We start from the raw sequence: 25607 nt of genomic DNA, 5'->3' as shown, positions 1-25607 counted from the left end.
CCATTAGCTGCACACCTGAAGTACACCAAATACCCTTTTTCTGGTGGGCGCTGACCTGCAGGGAAAAGACAGCAGAAAAGGGAATTAGTCACCCGACCGTTATACTCATTGCCCACCAGATCCAACACATCCAAGACGCATATACATTGACCACCTTAGATGCAGCACTCTGGCCAGGACACCTCTGTCCCCCTACATGTGGCTTACACACAAAGCACTCCATACATTCATGGCCCACGCACCATGCTCACAGTGTACCAAGCTGTTTCTCTGGAGGACCGTAGAGTAACGTGTACTGGGATAGGACCCTTTCCACCAGTTTCTCCAACTCCTCCGCAGTGAAGGCAGGGGCCCTTTCTCCATACACATGAGCCATTGTCACTTCCAGGCACAGGTCACAGCAGCACTTGCAGTGTAGGTCCTCTCCTGTTGAAGGCCAGATACCAAGTGAGTGATTAGATAGAAAATGGCAGTGACGTCCGTGGAGGTGTGTACCGTCACTGCCAGCGTACATCGCCATTGGCTCCTGGAACCCATAGGGCCCAATCATAACCAATGCAAAGTTGCGCGGCGGTCATGGACCGCCTACCGCGATGGCGCACAACGCCAGCGCAATTACCTCATTTCCACTTGTCCCTCCTTACAGGTCAGGCAGCTGCCATTTCAGGTGGGCACAAGGCATGGCACCTAACTGCGTCACAACAGACATTGGCACATCAAAGGATTCTCAAGTTCACATGCTGTTTCTGTAAAGTCAAGAATTCATCATTAGTGCAATATAAGTGTGAATATGACCCTTTGCTCACCGTTCTCTTCCATAGGCTTCAACCGCTGAGGCAGAATATGAGATGGCGGCATCCTCCGGTGTACAGACCCCTGGTGGACCTAGCGACAATAGAGGACAGCCACATTATAATTACCTACAGACTTGATCATGCCATAATCCAAGAACTGTGTGCCCAAGTGGAGCCAGATCAAATGTCTGCCATCCGCCAACCCACAGGTATCCCCCCTCTAGTGTAGGTCCTGTCAGTGCTCCATTTCCTGGCAAGTGGTTCCTTCCAAACAACAGTGGCCATGGCATCAGGGATGGCTCAGCCAATGTTCTCTAATGTGTTGACCAGAGTGTTGTCAGCCCTGCTGAAACACATGCGCAGCCACATCAAGTTCCCCCAGGTGGAGGATTTGGCCACAGTGAAAGCTGACTTTTATGCCCTGGGACATATCCCCATCATCATTGGTGCCACTGATGGTACACATGTGGCATTTGTCCCCCCGGAGAAATGAACAAGTTTACAGGAATAGGAAAAGCAATCACTCAATGAATGTCCAGATGGTGTGTTTGGCGGACCAGTACATCTCCCATGTAAATGCCAAATTTCCTGGCTCTGTGCATGGCGCCTATATCTTGAGGAATAGCAGCATCCCATATGTGATGGGCCAACTCCAGAGGCACTGGGTGTGGCTAATAGGTGAGCCAAAGGTCCCCACACAGTATGTGTAGGTGTCTGGGTATGGGGTTGTCCCTGAGGGTTAGTGTGTGTCTAACAGTTGTCCCTCATTGTTTGCTAGTGACTGGTTACCCCAACCTCTCATGGCTACTGACTCCAGTGAGGAATGCCAGGACAAGGGCAGAGGAACGTTACAATGAGGCACATGGGCGTACCATGAGGATTATAAAAAGAACCTTCAGACACCTGAAGGCCAGGTTTAGGTGCCTCCATCTGACAGGTGGATCCCTGTACAACTCACCCAAGAAGGTGTGCCAGATCATCGTTGCATGTTGCACAACCTGGCCTTGAGATGCCAGGTGCCTTTCCTGCAGGAGGATGTGCCTGGAGATGGTCTTGTGGCAGCGGTGGAGCCTGTGGACAGTGAGGAAGAGGAAGCAGAGGAAGAAGATGTTGACAACATAACCAATATTATTCGGCAGTACTTCCAGTGACACACAGGTAAGACACTGTAACTTAATTTAACATTTCAGTTTTCTGTTGGACATTGTACAAGGGAGCCTGTTTCCCTATGTCTATGACCACTGACTGTACCCTTTGGCATCTCCATTTTCAGATCTCTGTGTCCCACTCTGGCTCCTGCTATGTGTACTGCTGCCCACCAGAGGTCATCCTAAAGTATATTTCACTGTACATTTGAGTTGCAATGCTTTGATAATGTTGTACTAATACATATTTGAATCATTTGACAGACTCCAGATTGGTATTTGTTCCAAGGGTGTTTATTTAGGTGCTCATAAGTAGAGGGGGTGGTGCAAGGGGCTGGGTTGATGGTGGAAGGAAGTTTAGGGTAGAGTCTAGTCTCTTGGTATCACAGGTACATTGTTCAATGGGGCATCGGAAGGGGAGTAATGGCAGTTCAAGGTCGACAGGGTGAAAGAGTGGGACACAAGGGTGACAATCAGGAGAGTCTTATTTTCTGGTGGGGGTCTTGGCAATGTGCTCTGTCTTCTGCCTGGATCGCAGGGAACATTTTCGGGGTGGTTCTCCTTCTGCAGGGGGTGGGGTGCTGGTGGCCTGTTGGTCCTGTGGCGGGGCCTCCTGTCCACTAGCACCGGCGGAGGTGGAAGGCTGTTCCTCAGTTTGGCTAGTGTCAGGTGCCCGTTGTGCCACTGCCTCCCTCATGGTCTTGTCCATGTCTGCCAGCACCCCTGCAATGGTGACCAGGATGGTGTATATTTTTGTTAGGTCCACCCTGATCCCCAGGTACTGTCCCTCCTGCAGCCGCTGGGTCTCCTGTGGCTTGGCCTGTATCTGGTCCACGGTCTCATGGGAATGGTGGTATGCTCCCAGGATGTTGGAGAGTGCCTTGTGGAGAGTGGGTTACCTGGGCCTGTCCTCCCCCGTCGCACAGCAATCCTCCCAGCTTCCCTGTTGTCCTGTGCCTCTGTCCCCTGAACCCTGTGCCCACTGCCACTGACCTCAGGTCCCTGGTCGTCCTAGGTTTGTTGGGTTGCCCGGGGTCCCTGTAGCGGTAGACACACTGCTGATTGACGTGTCCCGGGGACAGTGGCATGGGCCCGCTGGGTGGGTGCTGTGGTGGTGTTTCCTGAGGGGGGGCTCTGTGGTGGGTTGAGACTGTGCCTGGGTACCCGACTGTCCCAAGGTCCCTGATGGACCAGGTTGGTCATGGAGATCCAGGCATGCAGAGCTGCTGTCGTCACTGTGGGCCTCTTCTGTGCGGGGACCAGATGTAGCTGGTACTTCCTTTCCAGTGCCGTTGAGTATGGGTCCTGTGGGGATGGAAATGCAGTGTTATTGTATCTGCGTGGGCCATATTGTGCATGGGTGTGTTTCCCTCTATGATTGTGATTTCCCTGTCAGCTTGGCCTTGTGTGAGTGGTGATTTACTGGGCTTGCTGTGGTGATGGGTATCCATACAGGTCTGTGAAGGGGGTCCATGCATTGGTGGTGCATGCAGGGCTTGGTGTTGGGGTGGGTGGGTTGTGATGGTGGGGTATATGTGAGGTGATGGAGTGATGGGAGTGATGGTACGGGTGCGGGTATATGATGGCATGCAGGTAGGGTGGGGGATATAATAGCAAAGATATGACTTACCAGAGTCCAGTCCTCCTGCTACTCCTGCGAGCCCCTCACGATGCATAATCACCAAGACTTTCTCCTCCCATGTTGTTAGTTGTGAGGGAGGAGGTGGGGGTCCACTGCCAGTCCTCTGTACGGCTACCTGGTGTCTTGCAACCACGGAATGCACCTTCTCCCGTAGGTCATTCCACCTCTTCCTGATGTCATCCCTTCTTCTGGGGTGCAGTCCCACGGCATTGACCCTGTGTAGTGCTTTCCTCTTATCTAGTTTCTAAGCACTAACATAACACCCGAAATGCACTTCTGAGTTCAAAGGAGACTTTTATTGTTGTTAATTCTTCCCCAACCACACTTTTTATGTATGACGAATTAGTAGCTTTCAAGCCCGCGTTAATCAAACAAAATATATCAGTTTGCAATATACACAGCAGGTTATATTTATAAGATATTGAATGCAAAGCAAAACAAATACTTCACCGTGTGGGAAACTATTTACAGCTTCATCTTTCTAAGGTCTGCAAGCTGATGACCCCCTGTCAGCCGCGAGAAAGAGATTCATCTACCCACACGAGATTGCTGGCAGCTGGCGCCAAGCTCCAGCACGAGGTCCGGCAGATTCGAATCTGAATCTCTGCAGCCTGTGTCATTCGTTACAAAGGTGTGCCCCCTCCTCTCAGACCTGGGAAACTGAGCAAGCCTTTTGGAGACTGGCCAGGTCTCCAAGACTACTCCTGTTCCCAAGCTCAAGCGAAGAAAAACAACACCCATGTACTCTCTCTTATCATGTCTAGTCTACTGTGAGAAAAACATCTTGGTTCTCTGGTGCAAAAACACAGCTTGGAAAAATACAGCTTGGATTCTCAACTGCAAGATCTAACTCCACGTTAAAGGCAATAGGCAGCTAACCTAAGTATCAAATGCAATGTCATGTTAAAGGCAATAGGCAGCTAACCTAAATATCAAATGCAATGTCTAGTGTCATGTCAAAGCCAATAGGCAGCTGAGCTGAATACAAAATGCAATGTATAATATCATGTCAAAGCCAATAGGCAGCGGAGCTGAATACAAAGTGTAATGTATATCATGTCAAAGCCAATAGGCAGTTAAGCTGAATACAAAATACAATGTATAATATCATGTCAAAGCCAATAGGCAGTTAAGCTGAATATCATGTCAAAGCCAATAGGCAGAATATCTAATAGCATGTCAAAGTCAATAGGCAGCTAAACTGAATACATCATGTCAAAGCCAATAGGAATGCAATGTCAAAGCCAATAGGCGGCTAGACTGGATACAGCATGTCAAAGCCAATAGGCAGAATACAGAATGTAATGGCTAATGCAATGTCAAAGCCCATAGGCGGCTCAACTGAATACAGAAAGTAATGGCTAATGCCATGTCAAAGCCAATAGGCAGAATACAGAATGTAATAACTAATGCAATGTCAAAGCCCTTAGGCGGCTAAACTGAATACAGAAAGTAATGGCTAATGCAATGTCAAAGCCCATAGGCGGCTAAACTGAACAAAACATACCATGTGCTACTGGTGAACATTGAGCAACTAATATGCGCAGTGGTGAAACACAAAGTCATTGGTCAAAACAAAATTTAACAAATGGCAGTACATTCCGCCCTTTGACCAATGAATTTTTGTTTCACATATCTCTTGTTTCAAACAAAAACAAAAAACAAAAAAAACATCAGCACAAAAAAAAAAAACATTATCAGCAAGTCAGATTTGAATGATCAAAGCAATCCCTGTAAAGCAATAGAAGTGGATTAACACATTGATTTCATAACCTTTCACATCAGATACATCTACACAGAAAAGACTGAGCAATTTGTACTCTGAATGAGTCTCTAATTCAACAGTGTTAGCAATTTGATGTGGCATGAGTTCTACTCATGTAAAGGGGCACTGTCCACCTGAAAGGTTTGCTGGAAGATAAGCAAAAGTCAGAGTTCCATACGAGAGGGAAAAAAAAACCACAGCTTAGTTCCAGTGGAAGAATGCAATCAAACAAGTTGAACTTGAACTGAAGGCGCAGTTTGCGCAAAATGGATCCATGGTGCTGGCACTTTACTCAGCCAGGTTCAGGTTGGGGATTCGGTCCCTTCCCCGACCCCACACGCACACACCGGAAGGGGGACCACACAGCACACTCAGGGACAGTGGCGAAACGTGGTAGGATCTGCAAAAGAAACAAGTATGACTTTTCTTGCAAATAACATTTTTCATTTAAACTGCACCCTTCCTCTTCCTTTCCCTGTTTTATAATCAGCGGGACGTTTTTGAGGCCCTTTGTTATATTTTCTGCAGGTTCTGGAGGATCACTTGGGGCTTCAGCCCACACACCAGCACTGAGGTTTTTATCTGCTGCGCCACAGCTTCCCTTTTCTTGCACTGTCAGAAGGGCTGGGGCAGACTCATTCTTTACCAAACCTCCATTCACTGCACTTTTGTCAATTTGGGCCATTCTGTCTCCAATTTGTTTGAATGAATCAGATTATTTTCTAGGTATCAGCATAATTTCGATTTTTCCTTGGTAATTTGCAGCAATCACTCTCCCTAAAACCTGATCAATTTGCCATTTCTGTTCTGGTAACTTTCCTCTCCCCAACTGCTCTGTGACTGCTTGCATGACAGATTGCTTTTGGGCGTACTGCACAGTTTTTATCAAATCTAGGGGAATGTGCATCTCTCTCATCTCTGCCCACCTGTAAGTGGCTTTTTCTCTCAGCTGTTCACATTTCTGGGGCACCCACTTAGCCATCCCCACTAAGGCAGAATTCTGGGTGTACACTTCTCTCTCTGAATTTTTCTCATTAACATCTGCAAGGTAATTGAACCAGTTAGGTGCTAAAACATTAACAATGAACCAAAAATCAGCGTAAAAATGACACATCTCACGTAGCTCTTGCTTTAAAATCTGACACACATTATACAACGCTGTTCCTTCTACGGTGCCAGAAAACAACATTTCAGTCAATGAATCATTAGTAAAACAAACATGCTTTTTATCTTCAGTAGACACGAATTCAAATGGTGCACACAACTTCATTGATAACTCTTTTACCTGTGGTACTCTAGCCCTGTCTTGCAAGTACCAGATCCATTGTATGATTCTAGCTAGGGGCACTATTTTCTTTCCTTGTTCTTGATTTAAATGTACATAAGTATTTCCTTCTTGCACTGCGCAAAAACCTAAAGTCTGCATTATTTCATTTGCCAAATCACAAGCACGCAGCTGCATATAATTTTTCACAGTGACCATATACAAAAGCGTTAGGATTTCTCTCAAATGAGGGCTATTCTTTTTCCAAAAATCAAACAAGCTAATGAAACTCGGGGTGTCTTGCTCTAAAATCCTTCGTTTTACTTGTGCATTTTGCAACGGTAACTCGTAAATCACATTCTGGTCTCTCTTCGTGTTATCAGTTAAGGAATGCGCTTTCACTGCCAAAAACCCTGGCTCACACGAAAACTCAGTGCAGCTCGGAGCTGTCTTAACCCCCTCATTACTGGAATGGGACAAGAAAGATTCTTCTAAAACAGCCCTTTTATAACTTTCAGTCGGGCTAATTTGCTCACGTAAATTCCTATTTTCATGTTCCAACTTCCTACATTTCTCCTGCATTTCTCTATAAGCAGATAAAGGTATCCAGACGTTTCTGTCATCATTACTTCCAAAAGACACTTTTTCTACATATGTACAACAGAAATTATTTCTCAAAACACTATCAGGCATTTTAGCTACACATGCATTTTCAAAAATGGTCTGCTGTGCTTCTGTAATTCTCCAAACAGAAAACAATTCACAGTTTTTCTTAGCACCATCGGGCAGTTTACCAACACATGCATTCTCAGACATGGTCTGCCGTGCTACTGTGATTCTCCAAAAAAAAACAATTTCTGTAATTCTCCAAACAACAAAAACAATTACACTTTTAAAGTATGCACTTAGAAATCTACCAACTCGTCAACACCCTCTTAATCACCTCTTAATGACCGACACCCCACTCCTGGTACCAATTGTAGTGCTTTCCTCTTATCTAGTTTCTAAGCACTAACATAACACACCAGAAATGCACTTCTGAGTTCAAAGGAGACTTTTATTGTTGTTAATTCTTCCCCAACCACACTTTTTATGTATGACGAATTAGTAGCTTTCAAGCCCGCGTTAATCAAACAAAATATATCAGTTTGCAATATACACAGCAGGTTATATTTATAAGATATTGAATGCAAAGCAAAACAAATACTTCACCGTGTGGGAAACTATTTACAGCTTCATCTTTCTAAGGTCTGCAAGCTGATGACCCCCTGTCAGCCGCGAGAAAGAGATTCATCTACCCACACGAGATTGCTGGCAGCTGGCGCCAAGCTCCAGCACGAGGTCCGGCAGATTCGAATCTGAATCTCTGCAGCCTGTGTCATTCGTTACAAAGGTGTGCCCCCTCCTCTCAGACCTGGGAAACTGAGCAAGCCTTTTGGAGACTGGCCAGGTCTCCAAGACTACTCCTGTTCCCAAGCTCAAGCGAAGAAAAAACAACACCCATGTACTCTCTCTTATCATGTCTAGTCTACTGTGAGAAAAACATCTTGGTTCTCTGGTGCAAAAACACAGCTTGGAAAAATACAGCTTGGATTCTCAACTGCAAGATCTAACTCCACGTTAAAGGCAATAGGCAGCTAACCTAAGTATCAAATGCAATGTCATGTTAAAGGCAATAGGCAGCTAACCTAAATATCAAATGCAATGTGTAGTGTCATGTCAAAGCCAATAGGCAGCGGAGCTGAATACAAAGTGTAATGTATAATATCATGTCAAAGCCAATAGGCAGTTAAGCTGAATACAAAATACAATGTATAATATCATGTCAAAGCCAATAGGCAGTTAAGCTGAATATCATGTCAAAGCCAATAGGCAGAATATCTAATAGCATGTCAAAGTCAACAGGCAGCTAAACTGAATACATCATGTCAAAGCCAATAGGAATGCAATGTCAAAGCCAATAGGCGGCTAGACTGGATACAGCATGTCAAAGCCAATAGGCAGAATACAGAATGTAATGGCTAATGCAATGTCAAAGCCCATAGGCGGCTCAACTGAATACAGAAAGTAATGGCTAATGCCATGTCAAAGCCAATAGGCAGAATACAGAATGTAATGACTAATGCAATGTCAAAGCCCATAGGCGGCTAAACTGAATACAGAAAGTAATGGCTAATGCAATGTCAAAGCCCATAGGCGGCTAAACTGAACAAAACATACCATGTGCTACTGGTGAACATTGAGCAACTAATATGCGCAGTGGTGAAACACAAAGTCATTGGTCAAAACAAAATTTAACAAATGGCAGTACACCCTGTCCATTATTCTCTGCCATAGCTCCATCTTCCTAGCAATGGACGTCTGCTGCACCTGTGATCTAAAAAGCTGTGGCTCTACCCGGATGATTTCCTCCACCATTACCCTTAGCTCCTCCTCAGACAACCTAGGGTGTCTTTGGGGTGCCATGGGAGTGGTGCGAGTTATATGTGTGAGGATGTGTGGGGTGATGTGTGGGGTGATGTGTTGTGGTGTATGCTATGATGTGAGTGTATGGTGTATGGGTGATGGTGTTCTGTGCTTCGGATTGAGTAGGTGCTCCTGGCTTGGCTCTCTCTGTGTGCTATCGTTTTTTTCGCTGTAAGGGTTTGTGGGTAATATGGGTGTGTGTTTTACAGTGGGGTGAGTGTGTGTGGTGTGTGTGTGTGTGTCAGGTGTGTGTAGTTTGAATTGTCCAATGTGGTGTAGTTTTGTTAGTGTGTGTGTATTTTGAGCGCAGCGGTGTGTACCGCCAATGGTTTACCGCAGTTGAAAGACCACTGCGGTGATTCTTGGGTCGTGATACTGTGGGCCTATTCCTGTTGGCGTAAAGGTGTGAGTTTTGGTACCGCCACTTTATCACTAACCTTTGGTCTGGTGGACTTGTGTGGGTGTCTGTATAGTGGCGTATTTCTCAGTGTGGGTCATAATACCTGTAGCGTAATACCGCTGCAGTCACAGTATGCTGGCGGCCGTCAGCATGGAGGTAGGTGGCATTTACTGCCAGTTTTGTAATGAGGGTGTTTATGTCCATTCTTCCCCAAGTGATTCAGTAAGGCAATAGTATCATATCTGCATGGCTCTTGTGATTTGATGCAATCAACAAATCATCAATGTACTATACCTATGTCGATTGGAAAGGCATTCCCATTGACTCCAGGTTCTTTTTCAAGATCTGGTTGAAATGGACGGTGTCTCTGAAAACCATTGAGGAATTCTACACCAACAGTAGACTCGATCCAAACATTTTAAACAGACAATAAATTGACTATCCTCATGAAGCGGTACATAAAATAATGCTTGTGACAAGTCTACTACAGTGAACTATTCAGCATCACATGGGATCTGAAACAATATCACTGCTGGATTTGGCACTACTGGACAACACTTAATCACAATGTCATTTACTTTCCTCAAATCCTGAACAATTCAAAATTTCTGTTCAACACTTCTTTCCGAACACCTTGGTTTACAAACTCTGCAATTACGAGTGCAATTCCTTCAATTGTCTCTTGTGTCATGTGGTATCAGTGAATCTGGGGAAAATCGCATTTGGCTTAACTGGGACCTTAACTGGCTCAACTCCTTTTACTAGACCAATGTCTTTCCCCATAAAATCCCACACTTTCATTTTGACTGTTCCCTGTAAGTCAGAAGGGAGATCTCTCACTGTGAAAACTGGAAAGAAACAAATCAAAGGGTACTCCTCATCTACTGTGTCGCGATCTGTTTCTGGGGTCAGGTCATCTTCCTCATCACTGTTTGTCTGGATGACAATTCTAACATTTGAGCAAGTAACTGAACATCTGGTTTTGCACAAGTCCCTTCCTAGGAAAGATACCGGACTCGAGTCACAAACTACGAATTTGTGTAATCCTTTAAAGTTGGCAATTTTAACCTGGACTGGTTCTGTAATGGGGTTTGTCAAATACTGGTTTGCAACTCCTAAAATCTGGACTGTTTCCCCTGAAAGGGACAGATTTGGAACTTCTACAGTTCTCACTGTAGAGCAGGTAGCTCCTGTGTCAACTAAAATGAGACTTTGTGACCCATTACTTTTCCTTTCACATATGGACCTTTCTGATCTACCTCTAGGGAAGCTGCTAACATACATTCTTCTTCTTCCGAACTCTCACTCACTTCCATCCTCACTGTGTAATGGGAATTGGTGCACTGTCTTATTACTCTGATTAAACCTTTGACCTGCTCAGGGAGCATCACCTTGTGCTGCCCCATTGGGGATTGAGCTATTTGAATTTGCTGTCTAGGTACCATTTGAACTTGCAGTTGAATTTGCTGTGACTGGGGCATCTGCAAACGCGGCATTTGCATCTGTTGCATGGGCTGACAACCTTGCACCTGATTCAAATTACTTTGAAATTTTGGATTGTGACCTCTCATTCTTGGTCCTCTCATGTTTTGAAAATAATTGATTTTGCTCGTTTGCTGAACAACACCTTCCTGTACTAACATCAGACACTCCCGTTTCCAATGTCCGTGGCCACCGCGAGCGTGAAATGGCAACAATCTCTTCATCCCTTGCTCATCCCTTGCACCACAGTATTCAAATTAGGGCTACGGTTCACATTTCCAATTCCACCACAACCTCTAACTCTCGCTTGATTCTGAAACAACATGTTCCCTGTTGTTGCTGTTGCAGAAAACTTCCCTGCATGTCTGTTTGTGCTGCTTTAATCTGCATCACCATTGCTTTCTCCTTCAACTTTCTCTGCTTCAACTCAATCTCGTCACTGCAGCAGTACTTTGCATACTGCAAAACTTCATCAATCGGCTTCGCTTGCCAACAGATCGAATGACTCTTAATCATCTGGCTAATCTCGGGTCTCAATCCTTCAATAAATCTGAACACAAAATGAATCATGTCTTTCGGCTCAATTGTCTGGGTACCACTGTAATGCTTGAACGCCTACAACAATCTCTCATAGAAGGCATGTATTAACTCTTTCGCTTTCTGGGCTGTCCGGTCTATCCTCTGCCAGTCAATGTCCTTGGGCAAAATTCTCGTCTTCAAGAATTCAATCACTTTGTAGTAATATTTCATTACATCAGGGGATGGTGCCCCTGTTGCTGGATCTCTCTGAGGTTCTCTTTTTGGTCCATATACACTTCTCTTGCACTCAACCCATAAGTCTGCTGGAACCACTATTTGTAACAGGGTGTTCAAGTCCTCCCATAGGCATTTGGCGAGTTTCATTGACCTATCTGTTTACTGGTACCACTCTACCGGTTTCTCTCTCAATCTGGGATAATCATTCATAAATGACAAAAATTTAACTTCTGCTCCAAGGGATATGGAAAAAATTCCCCCTGGGAATCTCTCTCATTGGTAGAATTTTCACTGGGTGTTCAACTTGCTGCACATTTGCAGTAAAATTCTCAGAATCCCTTTTCTTCTTGTCTCTTTTCTTCACCCATCTGCCTTCTCATTTTTCTAATGCTCCCCACGTTTGAATGCTCTGAATTAATTCCCTAAGGTTAATTTTCATTCCTGGGTTTCTCATGTTTTCAAAATCTAACCTGTCACTCCTCTTCAAATGCTTTGTTTTCTAAATTCCTACATCATATTTTTCTGCTACGTCTGCTAATTTCTGATGTACTATTCCTGCTTTGTTAGTAATCAGCTTGCACAAGCAACGTAACTCATCTTCTCTGAATGTGTCAATCTTGTCTAAACCCATTGTTCCCTCAATTAGGTCTTCTGCCTCTAGTCTAAGCCTGGTCAAGTTCAGGGCACTTCCTCCGCTGGAATCTCCTTGTGTGCTACTCAACCTCTCTAGCCACTCAGTTAACTGCTGAGCTATCAAACTTAGCAATGCAACATTGTTATTGCTTACACCTGGCACTTGCTGTAATGTTAGGTTTGGGGTCTCTGGTCTCACCATCCTTGGATTAGGACCTATATATGATCTCACCTCATTATTTGGAGGAGTCCTGAAAGGACTTAAATCAATTAACGGACCAGTTCCATCAAATGTCGATCTCATGGGGGTCATTATTCTTGCATTCTCAGTGAATCTCTCCCTCTCTACGCTTGGATTTAGGATTTTTTTGCTCACTGCTCTTAGTGTTTCCCTGGGCAAGTAACGGTATGACAGAACCTATGGTAATTGGTACTGACACCGTATCTGGACTTGGTCGGGCATTTGGGACCCTAGGGTACATTATTCCTGTATTCTGACTTGTCAATGCAGATATCTCTGTTTTTGATCCTGTTATGGGGGTGTATCTCTGGATCGTCTGTATTAGGGACATTAAGTTTGGGGTTGACTCTACCTGGACCAATGTCGGCTTCTGGTAAACCTGACCTGTCGGCACTACTAATTTTGTTGCAGTATCTACAACTGGCACATCTGGGTAAATTCTGGGAATATCCATCTGTGGCACAGGCTTTTGATTCGCCAAAGTTACTGGAACACTATGACTAACCTGTATCTGGCTCTGGCTCGATTCAACTGATATCAGAGCTGTAGGTTCTATATTGGTGTTTGAGCTTCTCTCATGTGCTGCATATGGTGGGGGACGATTTCTCAATAACTATAAAATGAACTCATCATCATCTGACTCTTCATCGTGTGTCAAAGACTTCCTGGATCTGTTGATCTCTGCCCTTTGGCATCAAAAGGATACAAATCCCTCTTTCCAGTGCTCTTTCTGGCCTCATTCTCGCTCTCTTGTGTAATTGCCGGAAACAGCTTAACTTCTGGTAAAGTGTCAGTTCTCCAGAATTTCTGAACACTGTCCCATCTAGCCTCTGCTAGTGTCTTCCAGGTTTCCTCATTCCTCTCTCAAATGGCAATTGCTGTTGCTGTCTAGCCACTACTTCCCAAATTGCTAATGCCTCACATTGTGCAGGTCTCAGAGGAGGTTTCAAATCATGCAGTACTCTCCTCAAATTCTCTAAAATCATCAAATTAAATGTTCAATGGGCTGGAAATGCTAAGCTCCCATCTTTCTTTGTCTCTTTGCACCATTGTTTCAACTAAAGACATGGCCCAGCAACCTGCTCTTCAAATACAGTACAGGCGGGTGTACCTCCTGGTGGTGTAACTTCTACTATTCTAGCTGGTATAAATGCATCTCCCATTAGGGCAATCTTTAAAGCTTTGAAAAATGTCATCTTCGATAGTTTTCGCTACTTTCAATCAAACCAGGAAGTGACTTTCAATCCCAAAATTATTTTCGCCGACCTTCTCAACCAATGACACTTCGCGTTTGTCCACCAATCCGTGCTCTACCCTTCTTGCTAACTGACCTATCCCAGCGTGGCTCTAATGATGTCACAAGTACAACGGCTGACAGACTTCCAGCTTGCCCTCCTCAACTCAGATTCACGTGAAACTAATGCAAAATATTCTGAGAACTAAGTAAACCAAAACCCAATTTGTCTGTTTATTACAGGTAGGGTAACACAATCGCTTCAGAAACCTTACTGATTTTTTACTGATGGCCTTTCGCTCTAACAGCTACTCTTTCTATTTCTGTTTAGCAAGCAAAATTCAGCTTGGTGCACATATGACTTGTCAAATCTCAGTTGAAAAATCTTTCACTCACTTTAACACGCAATCTCGAGGTTGTCAACCACACCGACTGACCTATTAAACCAGACAAATTACAACAATAAACCAAGTGTCTCATACACTTCTCCATTCTCCAGAGTCTGAGACTACACAGGGTCCGTATACCAACAACCACGTGGACAATTTTTAGCACAAAGTGCCACATACATGTGAAGTTCGATGACTTCCCTACTCTCTCACTTCAAAGTACCCAAACTCCTTCAACAACTTCATTTGGAGTACGCAGACTCCCTAAACCCTCGGAAACATCACAATTCACCTGCAATTTGCTTAAGCTGTGCAAGCAAAAAACCTATTTCATTCACACTGTCAATAGGACGCCGAGAACATCCTCAAACAAGTATTGGAAAGCTCCAAGGTTCTGGGAAAGTCACTATAGGTTCTTAGGAAGACATTTTCTCTCCACTTTGTATCATTGAATCTGAAAATCTTAACCCTTACCAATTTCTCTTACCGAATCTACGAATGATCTTGATCTGTTAAAGAGACTACCCATCCAACTCTCTTACTATTTCTAAAGGAAAAGGGACCTTATGCTGGACTCTTGAGGGAACCAACCTTCTTACCCTGCTATCATTTCTAGAAGGCCAAAGAAGTAACCTTCTCTTTTATGGTGGCTTCTTACTGAGACATCACAATGTGGAAAACTCTCCTACTCTGCTGCTATTTCTGGAAAGCAAAAAGGATCTTATGATATATTCTTAGGAAGACTGCCCTTGCACCAAGCCCTGTGATAGGCTTGTAAGGAGACAAACCATATACTGGGCTTTATGATGGGCTCTTATGGAGACTAACCATCCCACTCTCCTACCATTTCCATTAGCGTGTCTGACCTTATTTGGTTTCTTATCTTTAATTGAAAGGGGATGCTTTAGAGGTTCGATGGAGCTTTTGACTGCGGATAGAGTAATTCCCACCCTAAATCAAAATTTTCAATGTAATTTCATCCACAAACATCAATAAACAACTTCAAATACCTTTGTAGTTAGAAATCTTCACGCACCATGATCCATATGGCCATGAATAACCAAACCTTTATGTAAAAGTTAGAAAGTTTATTTCCATATATTAACAATGTTAATATCACGTAGATTAGTCTCAAAACCAACTGGTACACATTCAAAAACAACACTGGTTGGACCAAATCTTCTAAAGAATCTCAATTTAACTAGTGTATGGAATACTACGCATTTGAGAGTCACAGTACAAATCAATAGCAAGAACAACTGAGCAATAGAAACAGCATACATCTAGGTTCAGCAACTGAGCAACATCAATTATTTGTTAATAGCAACCTGTTAACATTTCAGGACTTCCCTTATTAATCTTCTGATCAGCATAGCATGTTTGGACTTCATGCAAAAGAATTTTATTCAACATAAATTTGAAAAACATCTAGCTATAGCTCTATCAAAATAGCGATTGGTACCTAGAAACAAAAGACAAACTTACAACAAGACCAAGAGCATTTTTTGTTATACCTCTCCTCACATGGATCAGCAAGCAGCGACTGTCGTCAGTTGGACATCTGTTTGGTCAACATCAGCAATGGGCAGTGAAAGGGAATGGTTCAGACACAGGGACTCTAAGCTATCCGAACCATTTGGAAAGTAATGTCTAAGGGGTCAGCATTCAGCATCAGATGTTCAAGCCATAAAGTTACAATAGAAATATATCATCAGGATTGTTCAGCTCCTCAAATGAGAATGATCACTTCTCCTCTGTGCAGTCGGGCTAAGTTAAAACCATCTAAAGAACTTCCCACATTGCCACTGGTCAAAGTTTACAATTAGTCCAATGAGGATCTATTTCTAAATCTAAGATATAACTAAACCTTCTTTCACACGGTCGATGATTGGCTCCTCTTCTCGTGTTCCCACTATCAGGTTCGTCAGGTAACATTTTTGTATCCATCCATACTCCAGTCAGTGCATCCTTTGTTAGCTCCTGGGAATATCGCTGTCTCACGCATCAAACTATACATTGTTTCAATAACTTATACAAGGCATTCTAGCAAGCATTTCTCATGAGAAAGTTAAAGACATCTGATAATGTTTGGTCAACTCAGTGAAAAACAATACATGAATTAATTTCTTCAGGCGTACATTTCTCACAACATTATTTGAACAGTGCAGCTTAACATGAGGCTGTGCAAACTAGGCCCAAACCTTGCTAACTTAAGGCCTACAATTAATCAAGCAAATACATAAGCGAAACCCATTAATGCATCATACTGCTACATTTGCTTACTGTAAATACTTCAATTTATATTACTAAGCCTTCAATAATGGCACTTTGTGATTAAATGGCGGTCACTTAAGTGGGTGCATTTTTCAAGTCGCATTTTACTTTCTATGTTTAGTTAAACTCTATGCAGATTCATAATCCAAAATACATGAATATTTATTAGTAAAAATTCAGCGTTCATAAGGGTGCTTCTCCCCTGCCACTTTGGTGGTTTGCAGTGGTGATACAAGATTTGTCCTTACTTAAGGGGGTTTGTATGTTCGTCTACCGTTACGGGTTCCCCGAGGACCACCTGTGGCTCTGTCAGTATGGGGGGTTTATCCTGATTACTCACATCACCCAGCATGACTTCAGGGTGCTTGGCTGATGATGTCTTGCTTCCCTCACCGAACGCAGAGGCTGATTATTCCGGGAGCATTTTGGACGCATGTTTTTGTGTCTGCATTTCACACACAGTATCCATGACCTGTATAATACCAGCATGGTAGGTTTACCTTTCAACAGTGTATTCCACTGTCTTTTCAGAGTGTTCTAGCATGCCCTCACATACCGTTGTTCAGCACGACTTTTTCTTGAACTGCTCATGAGGAGTATGGCAACACGTAGGAGGTTATTGTGACTCTGGATCTGGTCGGCGGGTGTTATGCCTGTACGGTGAATATGTTTTACAGGTCTTGTCAGGTTTCACATACCTGATACAGTCCCCTCAGTGGATTTTGCACTGTGTGTATCAATGATTTCTATGTTGGGTGCGGCATGTCCTCAATACTCTTATCAAGTATGACTTGCTCTACCTAGCCGCAGACTAATTATTTTGGACACTGCACAATAGTGGATATAGCATAATGCTGCACCAATGGTTCCTGAGCCTTGTGACTTCTTTTTGGCAAAACAAGGTTTCTTCTTTCTTTACATATTCATCGCATAATGGAACTTATTTCCCCATGACTATTGGCATAGGTTTTATTTTTACTTTGATTCATGTTTTCTTTTCAATCTTACAGAAAGGAAGATTTATAGGACTGGAAGACTTGTTTTGGAACTGTCCCCAGATTTATCTGGATTGATACAATATCTGTTTGGATCTTGTTCATACTTACACAGTCAGTTTTGATGTGGAGTTGAGACTGATCTATTATATGCCTTAAATCCTTAGGTGACTACCGTATGTTTGGCCTGATAGAGTTGCTGAATGATTGTCTACTTAGGGGTTGAAACATCGACTGCTTACGGGCCTACCCAGATCATTCAATGTTGGATACTGCAACTCAAATGTTTTTTGCATTGTGTTTGTAAAATTTTTCATCCTTGTTGTAAATTGTCATATTTAAGCGGCCCTATTATGGAAGGGGAGATAAGGGCTGTTCTGAAAAAGAGTAGTAGGACCAGATGATATCCCGGTTGAGTTCTGTCAGATATTGGATGATTCTATAATCCCTCAGATGGTTCAATTATTTACGGAGATTTTTGAGGAGGGCATTTTACCACCAGCTTCATGGCGGGAAGCTATTATTTCTCTTATTTTAAAACAATGTAAATCTCCAGTGAGGAGTGAATCATCTAGATCAATATCTTTGTTGAACAATGACTATAAGATTTATGATAAGGTTTTGGCTAATAGGCTGAGTGGTGTAATAGGTGAACTAATACACCCAGATCCGAAAGGCTTTATATGGAATAGGTTTATGTATGAGCAAGAATTTAACCCAATTGGTGCTATCGACTTAGCTACTCGTATCAAGAACCGTTAGCAGTTATAGCTTTGGATGCTTTGAAAGCATTTGTTAGGGTTACTTGGAACTACCTAAATTTAGTTCTTCAGTGGTATAATTTGGGTACTAAATTTTGCCGAGCAATTCGGTTGATTTACCAGGCACCAGAGGCGAGGGTGTTGGTGAATGGGGGACTTACGGATTCATTTGCGATTACTAGAGGTACTAGGCAGGGTTGTCCTCTTGCCCCTTTGTTATTTGATCTGTATATTGGGCCCTTTGTAAGAAGGATTAGGCAAGATTCAAGAATTTCTCCCTTTAATAGTAAAGGATGGGTGAAGAAGGTTGCTTTATTTGCTGATGAACTCTTGGTCTACACTTCAAATTTATCGGACTTGTTCCTGGCATTATTGAGTTTGGCAGAAGGGTTTGGGAGAATTTCAGGTTACCATATTACTCTGGATAAACCAGAAATTATGCTATGGAGCCTGGGGGCCGACAATTGCCGCATGACAAAATATATGAGACACTTAGGTTTGGTAATAGACCAGGAGGTGGAGCGAATTACAGAGGTTAATCTTAGGGCTGTAGTAGCAGAATGTAGTAAGTTAATGTTAAGATGGGCACATCTGCCTCTTACATTGATTGGGAGGGTAAATTTGTTCAAAATGATGATCCGGCCAAAGTTGAATTTTCTTTTTAATTCCATCCCATTATTAATGGATAGTCAGCTCTTAAGTATGTTTCAACAAAAGGTAAATTCCTTTATTTGGGCACAGAAGGGGTCTAGGATCACATGGAAGAAACTGCGTAGAAGGAAGGAGAATGGAGGCCTTACACTGCCTGATTTACAATATTACGCATGGGCATTGCATCTGAGGAATGTAAGAATGTTATTTAGTGATCCAGATCGCTCAGCAGTTGGAGAAATGCTTAATTGCATGTTAACAAAAGTTAAAGGCACAGACTGGTGTTAGTTTATCAAGGTTGAAATATATACAATTAAGGAATTGGTCTCAGAAGGTTTTAGCTAGGTTGGGGACTAAAAAACAGTTTCAAATAACCACGCAAGTATAGCAAAGGTCTCTAGTTGGTACTGGGCCCTGGTGGAGGTGCAGGATGGGGACTTCAACTTGTCACACTCTCTTTGGGGGGAAGTAATGCCCGTAGATCAAATACAAAGATGGTGGGGAGACTCAATGTGTATTGTATATAAAGAAGTTAAATTAGCATCACTATTGAGGAACCACCTTTTTACCCTGCATAGGGTCTTTTTTACACCAGCAAAACTCTCAAAGATGAGAGGAGGAGACCCAGTTAACTGTGCAAAATGTGGCTTACTGAGAGCATCAGACATCCATATGTTCTGGTATTGCCCACTGGTACAAAGTTTTTGGGTAAAAGTTTGTAAGGTTATTATGAAGGTTGTGCAACAACTGATCTTGCCAAGTCTCCCTTTAGTTGCTTTGCGATAGTTCTGGCTAGGTGGGAAATATGTTGTAAGTGGACTTCCTCTTCCCCTCTGTCAAATACGGACTGGTTTGGGGCACTTAAGGGGATTTCTAGGAGGGAGGTAACAACTAAGGGTGCGAATAGGGAAGGGAAGGTGGAGGCATGGTCACGTTTATGGGTCACTGCTGTACAGGACAACACTGCTTATTAAGTATCTTTATAAATGTAAGTCTTGGCCGATGATTAAAGGCTAGGTTAATTGAACTCTCGAGTGGTCTGATATCGAGACCAAATGAGAGATACCCAAGCGCTTGGTAAAAAACAGAACTGGCTGTGGCCTCAGTCTTGATGTGAGTATTCTGTTCATGGATGTGACTGACTGCTCCCCACTCTTACTATCTTACTGATGCAGGTTTAGGGAAATTATGTCAATCTATCAATCAAAGAATTTGTAAAGCGCACTACTCCCCTGTGAGGGTCTCAAGGCGCTGATGGGGCGGGGGGGCTGCTACTGATTGAACAGTCAGGTCTTGAGGTGTCTCCTGAAGGTAAGTAGGTCCTGTATCTTTCATAGGTAGGTGGGAAGAGTGTTACACGTCTTGGTGGCGAGGTGGGAGAACGATCTGCCGCCAGTGGTCGTTCTGTGAAGGGCAAGGTCAGCGGAGCAGGTATTCTGGTCCGGTGTTGTGTAGTGCCTTGCGAGCATGGGTAGGGAATTTGAATGTGATTCTCTTGTTGACGGGGAGCCAGTGCAGGTCTCTCAGGTGGGCTGTGATGTGGCTGTGGCAGGGGATGTCCAGGATGAGGCGTGCGGAGGCGTTCTGTATGCTTTGCAGTCTTTTTCTGGAACTTGGCTGTGGTTCCTGTGTAGAGGGTGATGCCGTAGTCCAGTTTGCTGCTACGAGGGCTTGGGTGACCACCCTTCTAGTTTCAGTGGGGATCCATTTGTAGATCTTCTGAAGCATGCAGAGGGTGTTATAGGAGGAGGAAGAGACGGTGTTGACTTGCTGGGTCATTGTTATCGATGAGTCCAGGATGAATCCCAGGTTGCGTGCGTGGTCGGTGGGTGTCGGTGCGGTTCCCAGTTTGGCAGGCCACCATGAGTCGTCCCATGCGGAGGGGGTGGAGCCGAGGACAAGGACCTCAGTTTTGTCAGAATTCAGTTTCAGGCGGCTGTTCTTCATCCATTCGGTGATGGCCTTCATTCCTTCATGGAGTTTGGTTTTGGTGTTGGCGGGGTCCTTGGTGAGGGAGAGGATCAGCTGGGTGTCATCGGCGTATAAGACGATGTTAAGGTTGTGACATCGGTAGATGTTTGCGAGCGGCGCCATGTAGACGTTGAAGTGGGTCGGGCTGAGGGATGGTCCCTGGGGTACGTCGCAGATGATTTTGGTGGCTTCTGAGCGTAATGGAGGGAGGCGGACTCTCTGAGTTTTGCTGGTGAGGAAGTAGGTGATCCAGTCCAGGGCTCTGTCGTCGATCCCTGCGTCGTTGAGGCATGTGCGTAGGGTGAGGTGGCAGATGGTGTTGAACGCGGCCAAGAGGTCCAGGAAGATGAGGTCTGCGGTTTCGCCAATGTTAAGTATGATCCTGATATCGTCAGTGGCAGCAATGAGGGCGGTTTTGGTGCTGTGACTGCTGCGGAAGCCAGATTGGAACGGGTCCAGAGTGTTGTTCTCCTCGAGGAAACGGGTCAGTTGTTTATTGACAATTTTCTCGATTACTTTTGTCGGGAAGGGGAGCAGGGAGATGGGACAGAAGTTCTTGAGGTCCTTTGGATCTGCCTAGGGTTTCCTGAGGAGGGCGTTGATCTCAGTGTCTTTCCAGCTCTCCAGGAAGGTGGCTGTTTCGAAGGAACTGTTGATGATCTTCCGGAGTTGGGGTACGGTGACGGAGCCCGTTTTGTTGAAGATGTGGTGAGGGCAGGGGTCGGATGGTGAGACTTAGTGGATGGTGTCCATGATTTTGATGGTGTAGTCGTTGTTGACGTGGGTCCAGGAGAGCAGGAGGCTGGTGGGCGTTGAGTCTGTGGGGTCGGTGGTTGACGAGGGGGGTCTGGTTATTGAAGCTGTCATGGATGTCTGCGATCTTGCGGTAGAAGAAGGTGGCTAGGGAGACGCAGAGGTCTTGTGATGGCGGGATGGCATTGATGTTGGAGCCAGGGTTGGAGAGTTCCTTCACAATGTTGAAGAGCTCCTTGCAGCTGTGTGTGTTGTTATCGATGTGTTCTTTGAATTGGGTTCTTTTGGCGGTTCGGATGAGTTGGTGGTGTCGGCGGATGGCGTCCTTGAAGCCTGTGTGGTTGTCTGGTGTCTGTTCTTGGTGCCACTTTTTCTGGAGTCTTCGGCATGTTAACTTGGATTTTTGGAGGTCAGCAGTGAACCAGAAGGCCTTTCTGTCGGTGCGTCTGTTAGAGGGTTTCTTGATCGGGGCAAGGGTGTTGGCACAGTCATCAATCCACTGCCTGAGGTTGCGGGCTGCTGTGTTGGTGTCTGCGGTGTTGATGGGTGGGTCCAGGGAGAGGGTGGTGTTCAGCTGGTCTTCGGTGGCCTTGTTCCATCTGCGGTGGGGAATCCGTTGCGGGTGATGGTGTGTTGTGGGTTTCTCGAAGGAGAAGTGGATGCAGCGGTGGTCGGTTCAATGGAGTTTGGTGGTGTGGCTGAAGGAGACGTGTTTGCTGGAGGAGATAATGGGGTCGTGCGTGTGTCCTGCGGAGTGGGTGGTGGTCGTGACGAGCTGCTGGAGGCTGAGGTTGGCAAGTTTGTCGAGCAGGGTGGTGGAGTTGTTGTCGTTGTTGTTTTCGAGTTCAGGTCCCTGAGGAGTATGTAGTCTGTGCGTGCTGATGACGTCGGAGATGGAGTCGCTGAACTGCTGTCGGGGACGGGGGTGTCTGTAAACGAGGGCCCCTCTGAGGGTGGTGTTTGGATTGGTGTGGATATTGAAGTGCATGTGTTCAGCGGTGCTGAGGGTGTCTTCGGTGCTGGTCATAACTCTGTGGGTATTCCTGTGGACGATGGCGATGCCTCCTTCGGGTCTGCTGTTGCGGTCCCTGCGGGTGATCTTGTAGCCGTCCAGGATGGCTATGGCGATGTTGGGCGCTGAGGGGGGGTTCATCCAGGTCTCGGTCAGGAAGGTGACGTCTGCGGAGGCTGAGTTGAGTAGATTCCAGAGTTCGACGGTGTGTTTGTGGACAGAGCAGGTGTTGAGTAGGATGCATCTGAGGTGATTGCGTCCGGTCTTGGCGGGTAGGTCATTGGCGTGTAGGCTGGTGAAGGTGAAGTTCTGGCAGGAGAAGGGTCCGTGGGTGAGCTGCGGGATGGCTTGATTACAGGTGGATGAGCGGCAGGCGTTGAGTGTGTGGAGGGTGGTGGCATCGTAGCGGAGTCGAGTGTTGTGGCTGTGTGGGGGGTGAGAACCATTGGGCACAGTCCAGGCGCAGACGTGCGCAGGCTGACTTGCCTTTGCCGTGCCAGCGCCGCACCTGCACAGCGGCCACACTTAAGTAGGGAGGGGGGAGTAGAGGACAGCTGGAAGGCGGGAGCGGGGGTGGAAAAAGCTGTGAAAAAAGGGGGCTGTGGGGGCAGCAGCGGCGGGAATGCAGCGCAAAAGAGAGGAGGGGGTGGGGCCGCAGGGGCAGCAGTGGTGGGGGAGAGAGAAGCGAGAGTGAGAGAGAGAGAGCGGAGTGAGGAGAGAGAAATACAATAAAAGAGTGTAAGCGAGGCGAAAAGGCAAAAGGAGCACTGTGAAAGACAACAGGGCACAAAAGGGACAGACACGGAAGAGAAAGCACACAGAGAGCCAAGCAGGAAAAAGGAGGAGAGAGGCAGAGGGCAGCCTAGTAGGAAAGCAGAGCTCCTGGCTAGACATCAGGGATGAGGCCCAGGCAGAAGCCTGCGGGTGGAGGAGGGCGTCGAACTCCTGACAGAGGTCAGGAGTTCAGAGGAATGAGGGCTCTACTTACTGGTGGAGCTACGGGAGGTGAAGCAGTTCACTGACCAGGTCAGTGGTATTGCTCGTCCTACCGCACAGCAGTCGCCATTAAGTAGGGAGGGAGGAGAAGAGGACAGCTGGGAGGCGGGAGCGGGGGCAGAAACTGGCGCAAAAAAAGGGTGTGGGCCATGGGGGCAGCACCGGCGGGAATGAAGCACGAGAGAGGAAGCGGGTGGGGCCACAGGGGCGGCAGTGGCAGGGGAAAGAGAGAAGAGCGAGAGTGAGAGAGAGAGTGGAGTTAGGGGGGAGAAATACGAGAAAAGAGTGCAACGCAGAAGCAAGGAGAAAAGGTAAAAGGAGCACTGTGAAAGGCAAAAGGGGCACAAATGGGACAGACACAGAAGAGAAAGCACACACAGAGCGAAGCAGGAAAAAGGAGGAGAGAGGCAGAGGGCAGCCGAGCAGGAAAGCAGAGCTCCCCACTAGACATCAGGAATGAGGCGCAGGCAGAAGCCTGCGGGTGGATGAGGGTCTCTAACTAAGCAAATCCTTCTGATCCTACTCCGACTGGAATCCCATTTTGGGGAATGGACTGCAGCAAATGTGTTACAGTGTCACTGTCTAACTTCAGTTATCTTCCTTCCCACAAGTGTTTTCACACACAGACAGACAATGGTGGATCTGTTCCTTCTGAGAAAAACTCCTGCCTCACTTGTTCTCATGACATCTACACATATTGTGAAAGTCAATTTTCAAAAAGTACTTGGATGTCAGAAATTTCCAAGGCATTACTTTCTGTACTAAGTTTTTCTAAATTTCACAACACATATTCCCTAACCTCAACACATAACACAGCTTTTATATATCATTAGAGAACAAACATTTATTAATTAGAGTTTTACTGAAATAAGATAGAAAGGAAATCGCACACTTGCTGATCAGGGAAGTTCACAAAAGGAACATTTAGTGAGAACGAACTAGCACTACCCTGGTCTGAGTTTTGATGGTCAATAACATCAATATGATTTCTGTACAGGGAGCAGCCAGCATCTGGAAGTAGATGATCTGCTTCTTTTTTCCATTTGTATTTGCCCTTTAGATTAATATTTCCAAATAATAGTTCCTTATATAGATATCAGAAACGACTCCTCCGCATTTTAAAGCTTATAAAACACCAAGCCTTATTGTAAAATTTGAATAATATATGTACTATTAATAGGGCATAAATAAAACTGACTGCTGAAAATCATCCACCTTATTTGCCAACCAGGTCTGTACATCTTACCTGCATTTGGAAAACTAGCCCGGTTATTATAGGAGAATGCCCTCATTGAGCCACTGTGGTCGAGCTTTGCCAAGCCAAGAACCTCTGTGCCACGAAGTAGAGAATAGGGTGTGATTGAAAGTAGAATCATGGATCCATCATCATCCTCTCCAGGGTGAACCAGGAGCCGAGCCCCTGAAGGGTAAAAAGAGACACAACTCAAGATTAACTGCTATTCGAATACCTGTGCCAAGCAAAGCAACGAAAAAAAAATACCAATGCACACACCCATTTATTCTACTTTGCTCAGTAAGGTTTATTCATAAACAAATTATTAAATCCTAGGTTTACCCATATGATTTTCGTTGATTTGCTCATTTTTGGAATTCTCAAAAACGTCAAGGAGTATGACTGGAAATCAGCGGCAAGAAATTGCTAATAGTGTCAGAAAAGGTACCTTGCTGAAAGAATATTTGAAACCAAAACCCAACAAGCATTGGCATAGCCAATAGGTCTCGCCTTATGGCCCTTATAAGTGTTTAGACATGCAGCATTGTATGCAGAGCATAGCAGTTTTTTTATTTAGGTGTGTTGGCGGTGTGTTTTGCTTTAGATATTGAATGGTTCATTTATAAGTTATACTGCTATTGAAATTGCAGATTAAGTTATGAAATATTAATTTGAAGTAGAAAACACCTATAGTGTGATGGACGCTGGTAAACAATTTGAGAAAACAAGCATTGAGAGATCAAACTTAG

The 25607-nt window shown here is 44.9% G+C and overlaps 1 protein-coding gene across 1 annotated transcript in view; it reads right to left on the bottom strand.

The window, feature by feature from the left end:
- LOC138268182 (anoctamin-10-like) overlaps positions 1 to 25607 on the bottom strand; it is a 309854-nt gene that overhangs the window by 223651 nt on the left and 60596 nt on the right. The window contains exon 3 of the mRNA XM_069217604.1: positions 24871 to 25044. Within this exon, the coding sequence (XP_069073705.1) occupies positions 24871 to 25044 (174 nt within the window). The remainder of the gene's footprint in view (positions 1 to 24870; positions 25045 to 25607) is intronic.

Source organism: Pleurodeles waltl, chromosome 12, assembly GCF_031143425.1.
Source record: "Pleurodeles waltl isolate 20211129_DDA chromosome 12, aPleWal1.hap1.20221129, whole genome shotgun sequence".
Taxonomy (NCBI): domain Eukaryota; kingdom Metazoa; phylum Chordata; class Amphibia; order Caudata; family Salamandridae; genus Pleurodeles; species Pleurodeles waltl.
This window is presented reverse-complemented; position numbering and strand designations above follow the sequence as displayed.